This window comes from Convolutriloba macropyga, chromosome 13 (assembly GCF_964194025.1).
Source record: "Convolutriloba macropyga chromosome 13, txConMacr16.3, whole genome shotgun sequence".
Classification (NCBI taxonomy): domain Eukaryota; kingdom Metazoa; phylum Xenacoelomorpha; order Acoela; family Convolutidae; genus Convolutriloba; species Convolutriloba macropyga.
Window position 1 is genome coordinate 13,122,338 of NC_134480.1, and position 12,804 is coordinate 13,135,141.

Sequence of the window (12,804 nt, forward strand, 5' to 3'; positions counted from 1 at the left end):
TACTACTACTTAACTCTTATAACAGCAAGAATTAACGAAAAAACGCTAAAAAAATGAGGGTAACAGTAAAAAAGATGAAACTTTACAACAAGCACTGAAAAAAAGTTGCTCGCTAGCTGAATTCCCAAATTGCTAATTAATGGGAACTTTATAGCACTAAATAGCATAAAAATTTCATCTGTTAACGTTACAAGAAACATGAAAAACAGCAGAAAATGGAAAATGAATTGAAGAAACAGCAAGATTTCAAAAAAAACTAAAAAGGTGCAAAATAGGCAGAAATAAAACCCTATTACTTTCAGCTTACAAGAGCTTTAAGAATTAAAAGAGCTTTTATTAGTGCGACGCAGACCCTACCTTCGAAAAAACATTTTAAAAAGAAATCTCTCATTTAACACAAGTTGCGATCAACAAATCCCTATTTTTTTAGTGAGGACCTAGACGTTCAAAAAATAGATATCTCAGAAAAGAACGAAATATAGAAATCTACTATAGAAAATCTACTCTGTCAGTGCTTTCAATCCAAGCCACTTGTCTTCTCCTATCTATATTCTAGACCAAAACAAAGCCACAAAATTAGACGAGGGCCTCAAATAGCACCAAATTGGACTATCGTAGAACACAGATAGCAAACAGAACTCTGAAATCTATAAGAAAAAATTCAAAAAAAATTGATTTGGTGAATTTATTTCACTGAAAGAAATGACGCATAAGAAGCAGAAGGCTCGGAAGTATAGTCAGGGACTTGATACAAGATTTGATGAAACTTTCCGATTAAAGAGCTACATAAATATTAAGTTCAAATTATTCTTTTGGATGTAATTTGCAAATAAAATTAGATATACAAACAGATGCGGAACAGATATACCCGTCAGATTGCCCGAGAATTACCGCCGTTGATCACCGTAGACCCTTTGGGATTGAAAAAACTGAAAAAAGTGAAAACTGATTTTTGTACACAAAGTTTTAAAAGGCGAACTTTTCAATTCATTTTTTAGTTAGAAATTGTCCTTTACATTAATGAGAGGATACATGGGGTAGTATCAATACCAATAAGCATTAAAGATGGTAACAACAAATTATTTCAGTAGCGGTCATCTAAAATTGGGCTTTATGGCTTTATCCCGTTTCTATTTTTGATTTCGCTTGTATGACTCTGGCATAATCCAAAAAAAATTACTAGAACAAGCCATTTCTCCGCGCTGTCTGTATTTAAAACAATCTTTCCCGTGTTGTCCATCCGACTAATGCTGGTTGCAAAACAAACAATAGGTTAAAGATTGAATTGATTGGTCACCGAAAGGTATCTCTACATCTAAAAGACATGAAGTTTCTTTGTGTACACAATTATTCACTCATAAAGCGTCTTTCACAAATCATCTCTTACTCCAAAGCCAGGACCTGTCGGAGGATTTGTTAAACTTGTCAGCCCTGTAATTGGTTCAGCTGCATATCGCCCATTTTGGGGTCCCGTCATCGGCTTTTTCCCAGCTGCCAACTCGTCGATTATTCTTTCCATATCCGATGTCTTTAGATCTTCGTAATAATCATCGTTAATCTGAATCATAGGTGCATTCACACACGCGCCTAGGCACTCGACAATCTCGAGCGAGAACATTTTGTCTTTCGTCATCTGGCCTGGCTTGATACCAATTTTCTTCTCAATAGATGCGAGGATATCGTTTGCACCACAAAGCTCACAAGGAGTTGTCCCGCATAACTGAAGATGAAATTTACCCACCGGTTCTCGCTGGAACATGGTGTAAAAAGTTGCCACCTCATAAACTCGCATTTTTGGCATGTTCAGGATTCTTGCAACTTCATTCATTGCCGAAATTGGCAGCCATCTATTCTGCCTCTGAGCCAGATCTAAAATTGGGATAACTGCCGCTTGTTTATGCCCTTCGGGATAATTTCCGAGGATAGTCTCAATTCGTTTCTCATTTTCGGCTGTGAATTTGAAAGGTGTGTTGGGGTTGTTATCTGGGGTATCCCTATGAACAGCTAGTTTTTCACTCATCATTAATCGGCTGTTTGCGTTCACACTGATACCCCGAGAGGCAGTTGTGATGAGACGGTTGACAACTCTGAGACTCATCTTCAATATCTGAAAACAATTTCAGGTTAATGAAAAAATCTATAAGCAACAATTTTTCGTAAGAAATTTGTTCACCTCATTCATCGAACAGAACAAAGTTCTGATTCCAAAGATATATAAATTTCCTGATCGAATACAGAAAAAAATTTGACAAAGGATTAAATTTGAAACTAACAAGCCTATTTAAATATTTAAATGAAAAATTAGGTAAAAATTACAGAACATGAAATTGTTCAAAAAAACCCGTTCGGACATTTGCCACAAACTAGAATAGCTTGACTACATAATTTGAGCATTCTCAACGTATCCTTGACAACAATAACTGATTTATTGCAATGACAACCGAGCTGTAAGATCCATTAGAATGTCCTCGTGACCAGGATAAGATCTACTCAATCAAGAGCACCGCCAATTTGTTCCAAATGGTTCAAAACATCATCAGTCTAACTTTCGAGTAGAACATCCCAGTTTATGTTCCTGAGGAACACCTCTTTCTCAAGCCACTGTTCGTAATTATCAGTGAACACTTTGGGAAGCTGGATATCTTGGTTGAGGAGCGAATATAAATTGTTGTCGACTGGTTCGTAAGTAGAGTCGACGCTGTTCGTTCCACCACTTGTTCCACTGGTTAATCCACTTTCGTATCTACGGGAGTTGAACTTTTCTACACGGCTTCTGAGGAGACCTTCTTCAAGCTGGAAGTCCCAAGGTCGAGAGTCGGGTTCTGAAGAAAATTTTAAATACTTCACACAAGTATTTAAAGAACGGCTAATAGATCTTTAAAATCAGTTTGCGTCACCGAATAAGTTCAAATCTGATCAATCTTTAAGCACAATCACTTAAGCACAATCACTTAACCACGTTCTAAAAATGTCAATTTTGCGAAAACTTTGTTTAAAACTTTGAGTTTAAAAACTTTGCGTTCAAAATTTTTGTTTAAAGGTCATTAAAATCCACTCACTAGCTGCCAAGTCAAATCGTTCTAAAAAGGCATAAAAACCCGATATCTTTTATTCAGACCACGAGTTAAGCTAAAAAAATTGACACACTCGTTCATTGCAAGCACAAAGACAGGCCAGGCCTTCTACAAGCCTTCTGTTGGCTTTCTGGCCTGTCCTTTCTTGAGAGTATTTCAAATTGTATATAACTTGTGTGTTGAATTTTCAAGAACATAGCCGGCAGATTGCCGGAATAGCTGCGAAAGAATAGACCTGCGTGCCATAGCCATATAATAGAGATAGAAACAGATACAGATCTAAATTGAAAAAAAATCGACGCCGCTCAAAAAACTAGGCTAAAAAACATTCAGCGATAAATTAATAAAGCTTGTTAAAATTCATTCCACAGAAGCCTCTTATTAGGGACCTTTACTGCACATAGGAGTTCCTTTGACCTTCAAATTCAAATTAAACTTAAGTTTTAAAGTGCAAAAGTCATTTTTATTGAGTGAGGTAAGTCATGTATGATCAAAATCTAATCACGCAAATAACCTAAAATCTTTCGCAAAAGCGAGTGAGAAATGACGTCACGCGCGCAAATGCCGTTAGTGAGAAGAAGAAGTCATTCAGAAAATTTGACTTTTTCAGCTTTGCGGTGTGAACAAATGTAAAACGAAAAAAGAGCGTCAGACGACGAAACAAAAAAACATAGCAGGACAAGTCCTGACGTACAATTCAAAGAATTTCCATTGACTTAACAAACAACTAGACCTAGAACGGACAATGAGTGAAATTGGAAATTCATTTCTAAAAAATCAGATGAAAAAAAAACAAAAAAAAAACAGAAAATCAATGTCAAAATGCCGCATGTGAACAAAAAAACCACTAGCTACAAATGAAAATTCAGTTCAAACAAAAAACTAGGCCTAGAATGAGCTGTGAATCGATTGGGAAAACCATTTAGAAAAAAATCCGGTGCAAAAAATCGAAAAAACAGTAAAAATCAGAGTGAAATTGCCGCATGTGAACAAAAAACCACTACCGAGAAACCTAATTTTTGTTCAAACACCGTTTTCTCACTCTACTTTAAAATTAGAGCGAAAAAGATTCACGCCGCAAAACCACTCGCTTTTTCGCTCCATTTCCTGTTTCGGCGTGACCAAAATCACTACTTTAATTTGACTTCAAAAATCATGAAAATGTGTGAACAGATCTTAAAAAAAAGACAGCGCCTCAATACAATTCAAATTCTTTGAATTGTAAAAACCAAGAGCAACGCAATATAGCTACGCTCAGCTTACAGCTTCGCAGCTATAATAAACAATTAGATACATAAATAATCGTAGGTAAACCAACGCAAAACTAATATAGCTCATAGTTTCAGATACAATTCCAATCCATTTTTTTTAAAAAAAAGTAAGTTTGGGTACCATTTCCGAATGCCCAGTCGTCGTGGAGTCTGTGCCTCACTTTCTGGTAGATCACACTCATAGTCTTCATGTTACTCTTCCTCCACTGTCTGCCTAAGAATTTAGTCTGCACTTTGATCAACTTCAACACATACAACTGGAGCATCGCTTGACGAACCTGAAGAGACAAGTCATGATTACATTAGAAGGGATTATGGAACTGTTTCTTTTTCACCCGGTAGACCATGATAATCTATAATTGATATGTTTACACGCTGACAATGGTATATATAAATTGTAATAGCTACTACTATCCGTTTTTTAAGGCTTTGCAAACTATTATCAATGTAAAAAGATGCACAGCTTATGCAAACAATATTTGTTTGTTCCCGAGGAAGGAGAAGGAAACAGTTGCGGGATTATAAAGTAATAATTACGGTCATGCTGATTGAAACACAAGTTTTTTACTCTAACAAATTCTCTGTTCAAACAAAACAAAGTGAATTCTTTGATACGGTAACAACGAAAACCGTTTCCGAATCCCAACGCTGAACAAAAGATCGCAACCCAGAGAATTTGGGTAAAGGTTAACAAGAGAAATATAAAACCAATCAATAAGATCTTGAATCATTGGCACAAAAAGGATCTTCCCATTTTACAGAAGCTAGTTAAAAAAAATTAACTGAAAACCTATTTAAGAATAGGTCCCAGACTTTAAATTTGTAAATATGAACTAGTTATTTGCCCAAAACTAAAAAAAAAAGAATTTATTTCTTGGACATGATTGAATATATGTAGCCATTGGATATATTTATCATGACACAAGTGGACTTGCACGGAATCTTGCTGATTCTCTATTGCAGCAATCCCCATATTTAACTCAGAAACATTAACATTTTCAATTTTACTACATGTCAAACATATAATTTACTAGCTCTTGGTTGTTAATAAGGTAAGAATCCTTTAACTTATGGTATATATTTTTTAATTCATCACGCGTACTTTTTTCTACGTTTCCAGGTAGCAGATTTAATTCCCTGAGCTTATTATACAGTTTAGCAGCACGATATTTGATCGAAAATTTCTCAAGTTTTCTCTTGCAGCAAGGTATATTGAGTAATCTTAGCTCGGATTGCCTCGTATTCCTCCTTTTTTTACTAAATTGAAACATTTCGTTACAATAATTCTCAGAATGAAAATTGCAAATCGATTTAAGAACAAATTTAAGGAGCTCGTAAATATGTAGCTCGTAGACTGAGAGAAATCCATGTTTAAGAAACAAATCACTGCAACTGTCTGATTTTCGTCGAAAGGATATAAACTTTAACACCTTTTTCTGCAACATAAACAATGGTAGTAAAGAAGAGTAGCTGCAGCAGCCATTTACAAGAACGCCATATTGAATAATGGGAATCACGTTGCTCGAATAATAGCTTATAAGTTGCAATCTAGGAACAAAATGTCTCATTTTAGATACAATTCCACATTGCTTGCTTAGTTTTTTCTTTACATATGCTCAATATGGCTAATAAAGGAAAGCTTTGCATCAACTCTAACACCAAGATAATTGCACATAGAGTGAGTTTGGACAACTTGATCATCAAACAGATATTCACTTGAATCTATTTTGGAACCAGCAACCTGCATTTTCATTAAGATAGTCTTTTCAAGGTTAAGTACCAGTTTATTTGATTTCAACCAGTTATTTATCTTCGCAAGTTCGAGACTAATTTCAGCACGGCTGTTTCCTATGGATGTAATATTAGTGTCGTCAGCAAACAGCAGGACATTAAGATTACAATTTTGAGGTAGATCGTTAATATATATTAGAAAGAGTAGAGGTCCCAGAATTGAACCTTGTGGTACCCCACAGTTTGAAAATTTCCCATCAGATGACACATTGTTTAAAAAAACTCTTTGTCTCCTATTTGTTAAATACGATTCAAACCACATTAAGCATTTCCCCCTGATACCATATCTTTCCAGTTTTTTTAGCAGTAGATTATAATTTATAGTATCGAAAGCTTTCTTCAAGTCCAAAAAGAACGAATTAATAGCGTTCTCTTTTCCAGAATGACGAATTTTTTCGGTAAGTTCTACGAGCGCATCAATCGTGCTATGCTTGTCTCGAAAACCGAATTGATACTTTGAGAGAATTCCTAGTTTTTCGAAATAGCCATATACTCTATTAAAAACTACTTTTCAAAAATTTTGCTCCAAATTATGAGTAGTGAAATTGGGCGATAGTTATTTTCCTCCAATTTTGAGCCATCTTTAAATAAAGGAACGAACTTGGCTGTTTTCAGGCTATCTGGAAAAAGGCCTTCGTTGAATGACCGGTTAATCAAATTTGTAATTACATTTAAGGTGGCTGGCATTGAGGCTTTTACAATACTGTTACATATTAGGTCATCTCCCGAGGACGACTTATTTTGTAAGCTTCGGTAAACGGATTCAACTTCACGCTTTGTTGTTGGGAAAAAGAACATGGAGTGAACGCAATTTGGGATATCAACATCATGTGCGGCAGTTAAATGATTGCTAAGTCCTTCACCAACGTTTGCAAAGAATTTATTAAAGACATCTGCATTGTTTTTAATTGATGGGAGCTTATAATTTTGTCTACAAGTGTTCAAAAGCGGGGGATCATTAAACGTTTTGGATTTTCCGTTGATGTCATTCAGAAGTTTGTACGTTCTCCTCGAGTCTGTTTGGCAAGCTTGAAACTTATTTTGATAGTACTGCTTTTTTGATTTTTTGTATTCTTTTTCAAAAGTCAAACGCCACTTTTTAGATTCTTGAAGCTTGGCTTGGTTATGGCAGTCTTTCTTCCACTTTCTATGTGCTTGGTTCCGTTTTGACCTGATTTTAAGCAAAGATTTATTGAGCCATTTTGGCAGCAGATTTTTCTTGGGTGGGAAATTGCAGATTGGGGCAAATCTATCAGTGACTTTAAGAAAAGTTTCATTAAAAACATTGAAAGCTTCTGAGCAAGTTGTAGCACTCAGCAATTTTCCACTACACTCCGATATTTCCACCCGGAGAGTTTCTACGTAGTTTTCTACAGTGCTCGGATTTTTCAGAAAAGCTGTGTTTCGAAACGTAGTTTTACCTTCAGGTTCCAAACAAAGTCCGCATGTTAGAATAATTGGATCGTGGTCTGAAAAAGTTTGATTTTTTAGAATTTCACAGTTTAACAGATTAATATTTTGATACACGAAATGATCGAGACAAGTGGAACTGGTATCCGTTTCCCTGGTTGCTGATTTTGCAAAAATTTCATAACCATTAGATGATATACAATTCAGATAGTTTTTTGACAAAGCATTCTCTTGTAATGTATCAATGTTAAAATCACCACATATGATTAAAGGAAATGAAGGGGATTGGTTGGCTTCTAGAAAAGTATTAAGATTATCAACAAATTTCATTTTGTTTTCCCTAGGTTTGTTATAAATCACCGCAAGATTTAGTTTTGCCCCAGAGAATTCTATTTCAGCAAAGACAGACTCTTCAAAGTTTATAGATTTTTCTTTCAGAATTTTGCATGAACTTGTGGTTTGAATCATTACACCACCTCCCATGGATGTTCTACTCTTCTGGATATGGGATCTAAAACCCGGTAACAGATATTGTTTTATTTCATCATCGTCACACAACCAGGTTTCAGTTAGGCAGATAATGTGAGGCAGCTTATCTAAGCTAAAAATAAGAGATTCAAGATCTAGTAGGTGTTTTTTTAATGATCTTACATTGAGATGAAAAATTATTAAATCTTTCCTTTGCGTGTTAATTTCAGTTTCGTTAAATACTTCTTCTTTCTTTTTACGTTTCACGAAAGGGCTGATTCGTCCGTTCTGTATCTGGATTTTGAGGTGGCTTGAAGCACTGTTGGATGTTGATTAAAGAATAATTGAGGAACAAACCACCTTCAAATAAGTTGTTGATTCTGTACATCTTTCCGTCCATCAACCTGTAGTGTATGACCCCATCACGTATGAACGATGACGAGATCCGTTCGTCACCTTTCATTAATTTGAGAAAATTAAGCCTGGGTTTACTTGCATCTTCAAGTATTGTAACATTGTAGAAAGAGGGGCTTTCTTCTAAGGCACGTTTGTTTTTGAGAACTTCGATTTTCTTGATGCGTCTAGTAAATTTTACAATGATTGGTCTGTTCTTGTATCGAGAAGGAAGTCGATCAGCAATTGATATGTCAGTAGCATCAACGTTAACATTTAGGTCAGCTGTTACATCCAAGAACGCTTGCGCTGTTTGAGCATTAGTCTCCGTGTTTCCACTTTCATCGATTGTTTCAGAAAGTCCAAAAACTTTAAAATTATCACGACGATTGTACGTTTCTAGAAGCTCTGTTTGAGAGAGCATCTTGAGATCTGTCACAGTGTCCTCCGAGTTGGTGGTTGTTCCAATTTCAGTGATAAACCTCGCAAGCTTTTCGTCAGTTTTACGGTGGATATCAGTGGTCATCTCTGAGATTTTGGAAGCTATCATTCTCTCGCTGGTCTGTGTCAGCATTGTTTCCAGTTCGGCAATCCTTTCATCTATTACTCTTCGCCACACTGTTTTACTTTCTTCAACGAATTTTTGAAACTTCTCTTCAACTATTTCGTTAATTGTCGTCTTTAAGTCAGTTTTTAGTTTGTCTATGAGGCTAGGAAAAATATCGTTGATTGCTTCTTTGATCCCTTCTTGGATTGTATTTTGTAGCTCTTGCTTCTCTTCTGTTTCTCCTGCTGGACTTAGTGCCAAGAGCGGCCTCTTCTGACTTGGAGTGGGTTTATTTTCTTGTTGAATGCTTGCCAATGGTGTGAGTCCCAAAAACTTCAATTGTGGAAGCTCTTTCTGTAGCTCTTCAGATGCATTGTTACTGACACCATTCAGCGGACTGCTGTCTGGATTGGAATCGGACATGATAAGGGAGGAATAAACGGTTTTATTTTGAGGAGAAAAAAAAATCGGTTGGAGTTTCGAATTCTGCTGCAAAGTTACTACTTAGTTTTTTTTATATATAATTTATAGTTTAACAAAGCTGAAGCTCGATTTCAACAATAAGGTAAAATGAGACTTCTGGATTTTAATTAAGCTTAGTCCTATGGAAAAAAGTCTTTCAACTCAGGTGGCTCCCCGGACTGCCTCAAGCCCGCTGGACTCAGAGAAGGCTAGAGATCCTCCCAAGCTGAAAGAAAAGAAAACGTGTACCGTAAGCTTACAAGTATACAACTGGCCTTTGACCAAGAGCTAGTTAACAATAAGACAAAACAATAAATAAAGAGATATTAATTTAAAAATTCCACGATCAATCTTGGCAAGTTTTTTTGGGCTTCTTTTTCTTTTTCTTGTTCTTTTTCGCTTTGTTTTTCCTTGGTCTGCTCTTGCGTTTTCGAGTTTTCGATCTATTTTTCAAGGTCAACTTGTGCAAATTTGCTTTTTCTCGCAGTATGATATTAATAAAATTAAGTTCAATCGAAACGTGAGGATGGACTTCAGCTAGCTGGTTTTCATACCATTTCTGTTTCTGTTTGAATTTCGGTAGCAAATGTCTCCTTCCGTTAATAACTCGCCCAACTTTTAAGTTACACAATTCGTCAAAAATGTCTGGAGTTCCTTTTCTTTGCAAATAAACAATACCTACTACATTGCAATCAAATCTTTTCAGAGCATGAAATAATTCTTCTTTACTCAAAGCAGTGTTGCTATTTGAGTGGAGAGGTGTGATTGAATTACTAATCACGTCATGCCAAATAACCACATCTGACCTGTGCTGGAGAATACCTCTATCTAACAGTAGTTGAACATTTTTGAGTTTGTCTCGGGAGTTATGATTGAAGCTCAGTGATTTCCTTGCGAAAGCTTGATTTTCCCCAATGCAGCCTGGTGACTTCTGTAGAGCTCTCAATAGACAACTGGCTCCGAGCAAGAGAACCATTTATTGTAACATTCACAAGTATCTGAAAGACAGTCTCGTGATAAACTTAAGTAATAGCAAGGCTATTTAATAAGTTTATCACAACAATTAGGCAAAACTATTCATTTGTTTGAATAGTTTGGCCCACCCAATTCAAGTGCGCACCCCTCTTTTCTTCGATGAAAGTAGATTACAAACTACCTGTCCCCACTAACTTTGAGTGCCCGTTTGAGAATGGGCCCAGACTTGAACACGACGAGCATCATGATCCTTGAGTTCTTCCACTTGACAAGTTTATTCAGTATCCTAAGGAGGTTGATGCAGGAGAAGAGGTTCCTCCAACAGTAGAAAGTCACTCCCTTCTCAACTGGTTTTATGTTCTCCTCACTAATCTCCTCCTTCTCCCCAATCACACACCTGTTTCCGAAAGTAGTGAATTGATTTATAGGATGAAAAAACTAAAAATTGTCATTTTGGTTGATGCAATCGACCTGATATTAAAATACGCCCACATGGCAAAATATTACTATAATTCAGAAAGCAAACAAGATCAGCATATTTGCACACAGTTCAGGACATACATTATTGTTATTTCTAAGTTTGAAAGATGCTATCGAAAACCAGAGCAATTTAGACCTTTTTCAGACAATTTATTACATCGAAGAGAACAAATCAATGTCGGAAAAAGAGTTAAATGTTAAATCTGTTTTTAAATTAAACACTAGAACCAAAAATAATTAACTTGGTTAACAAAACGGTGATTGTCAATACAACAGATCATCAGTTTATGAATCTCATTTGGTCGGCATTTTTTTATTTTTCACATGTAAAATGTATGTTTTTATTCTCCCCACTTTGGTCAGGTAAGAATAAAAAATACTAGAACTGCACATTGATAAGTCTCCCGTTTGTTGCAATCGTTTTGGCGACTTATCATTAAAGGACCAATCTCAACCATCTCCCCTCCGAGCAGTCGAGCACCCAAAAAGCAAAACAGTCTACTATGGAGCCCGTGCCAGCAACATTTCCGCTGATCCCCGAACAGCGGTGATTGACAAGGATTGCATTAGTTTACAGAAAGCTACAGACAACCCCTGCGCTTGGAAGGAACGATTGTCACTTAACACAGCCAACCGCTTGAGTGTTTTCTTGAAGGTTGCCGATATCCCGCCAAGGACTTCAATTGCAAGGGGAACAAATGTGATTCCCATCTTTGCGCAGTTATCGTCGTGGAGACAATATTTTCTTTCATCTGCTGCATGAAGTGCGTATCCTGCCTTTGTAGCCGCATTAGTGAGAGAGTTGGATTGCAGCGACGAAGTAACAGTTACATCAAATGCAGCAGGTTTTCCCGCTTTCCAAGTAGGGACAAAGATGTCTCCAGGGCGTGACTGGCTTTCTGGAATTAGGTTCTTTTTTTTCCACTACTGGTGAGAGATTCGCAGATGAGCAAGCAGACACTAATTTATCTCGAATACGGTCATGTCTTGCAATTGCGTCTCCCCGACTGTGACACGCAATGGCATGATCCCCATAGATGTCAAGAACTCCTGCTTTACAGAACGGGCACTTCCTTTCGGCGTCGTAGACAGGGACACCCAACCTGTACTTTGCACTAATTCTAAACTCATTTGGTGCCATATGAAGCCCAAGAGCTGGAGTGGGGGGAGCAGACAACCAAGCTCCAGCATGTCGGACAGACAATGAGAGAAGTCGGGCGGATTCTCTCTCACAAGCTAGATTCTCTTTGAGAACATGAAATTTTTCATTGTCAAGAGAATGCTGAATCGTCTTTAGTGAGAGGTTTGAAATGTCCAGTTGTGCTATACTGGAATAAAGATCCTGAAAAACTTGGCAGTTTTTTGGGCTCTCACCGGTTATTTTGGAAACAAGATCTTCAGAGGAGAGAACAGAGCCAACGTATGATGCTTTATACTGGTCTTGGCATTGGCGAACACCCAAACCTGAAAGGGTTATGGGTAGGGTTGCTTGAGCCCAGGATTCTTCTGGAAGAACAGTTCCAAGGATATTCTCAAGTTTTTCGCGCTGTTGGGCATCAAATTCTTTTAGGGATTTAATAACTGGACGTGTGGGCGTTTGACAACGCAAAGAATACACCATTTTGGGGGACCCAATACAGTGGCATTTTGACTGAACATTTGATTCTGGCTCAGTACTATTGCCAAACTCACCGGATAATATTTTAACTTAAATTCTATAGACATTATATATTTCTATAAAACTACTAATGTGATAAATCTTAACACAATAAGACCGACCAAAAGTCAAGAAAACTTTTTAGCATATAACTTGTCTTCATTAGGGAATATTATGATAATTCGGTGCTTCTATTTAAGTATTTTATTTTCTCTAGCATATTGGATACAAGATGCGGATTCAAAGCTCCTTTTATTCAACCAACTGATTTTTACT

General features: G+C 36.8%; 3 protein-coding genes across 7 annotated transcripts in view; all 3 read right to left on the reverse strand.

Moving 5' to 3' along the window:
- Positions 1-10,482, reverse strand: part of LOC142351864 (uncharacterized) — a 56,817-nt gene extending 46,335 nt beyond the window's left edge. Inside the window, exon 1 of the mRNA XM_075404102.1 lies at positions 10,455-10,482. The gene's annotated coding sequence lies outside the window, so the exon portion shown is untranslated. The remainder of the gene's footprint in view (positions 1-10,454) is intronic.
- Positions 1,269-2,108, reverse strand: LOC142352241 (NADH dehydrogenase [ubiquinone] flavoprotein 2, mitochondrial-like). The gene has a single exon (XM_075404708.1). The coding sequence runs from the start codon at positions 2,096-2,098 to the stop codon at positions 1,370-1,372; it is 729 nt and encodes a 242-aa protein (XP_075260823.1). The 5' UTR covers positions 2,099-2,108; the 3' UTR covers positions 1,269-1,369.
- The window catches only part of LOC142351863 (striatin-interacting protein 1 homolog), a 454,798-nt gene continuing 444,238 nt past the window's right edge, over positions 2,245-12,804 (reverse strand). For 4 of the 5 annotated variants that reach the window (XM_075404101.1, XM_075404099.1, XM_075404097.1 and 1 more), the window contains 4 exons: positions 10,587-10,788; positions 4,467-4,623; positions 3,060-3,080; positions 2,245-2,822 (listed from right to left, as the gene is read on the reverse strand). In XM_075404101.1, the coding sequence (XP_075260216.1) occupies positions 2,542-2,822; positions 3,060-3,080; positions 4,467-4,623; positions 10,587-10,788 (661 nt within the window). In that variant the 3' untranslated portion in view covers positions 2,245-2,541. The remainder of the gene's footprint in view (positions 2,823-3,059; positions 3,081-4,466; positions 4,624-10,586; positions 10,789-12,804) is intronic. The other variant, XM_075404098.1, reaches the window with a different exon arrangement.

What these genes read in the sequence shown, in the direction of transcription:
- LOC142352241 (XM_075404708.1), bottom strand. Translation starts at nt 2,098, where the DNA reads ATGAGTCTCAGAGTTGTCAACCGTCTCATCACAACTGCCTCTCGGGGT.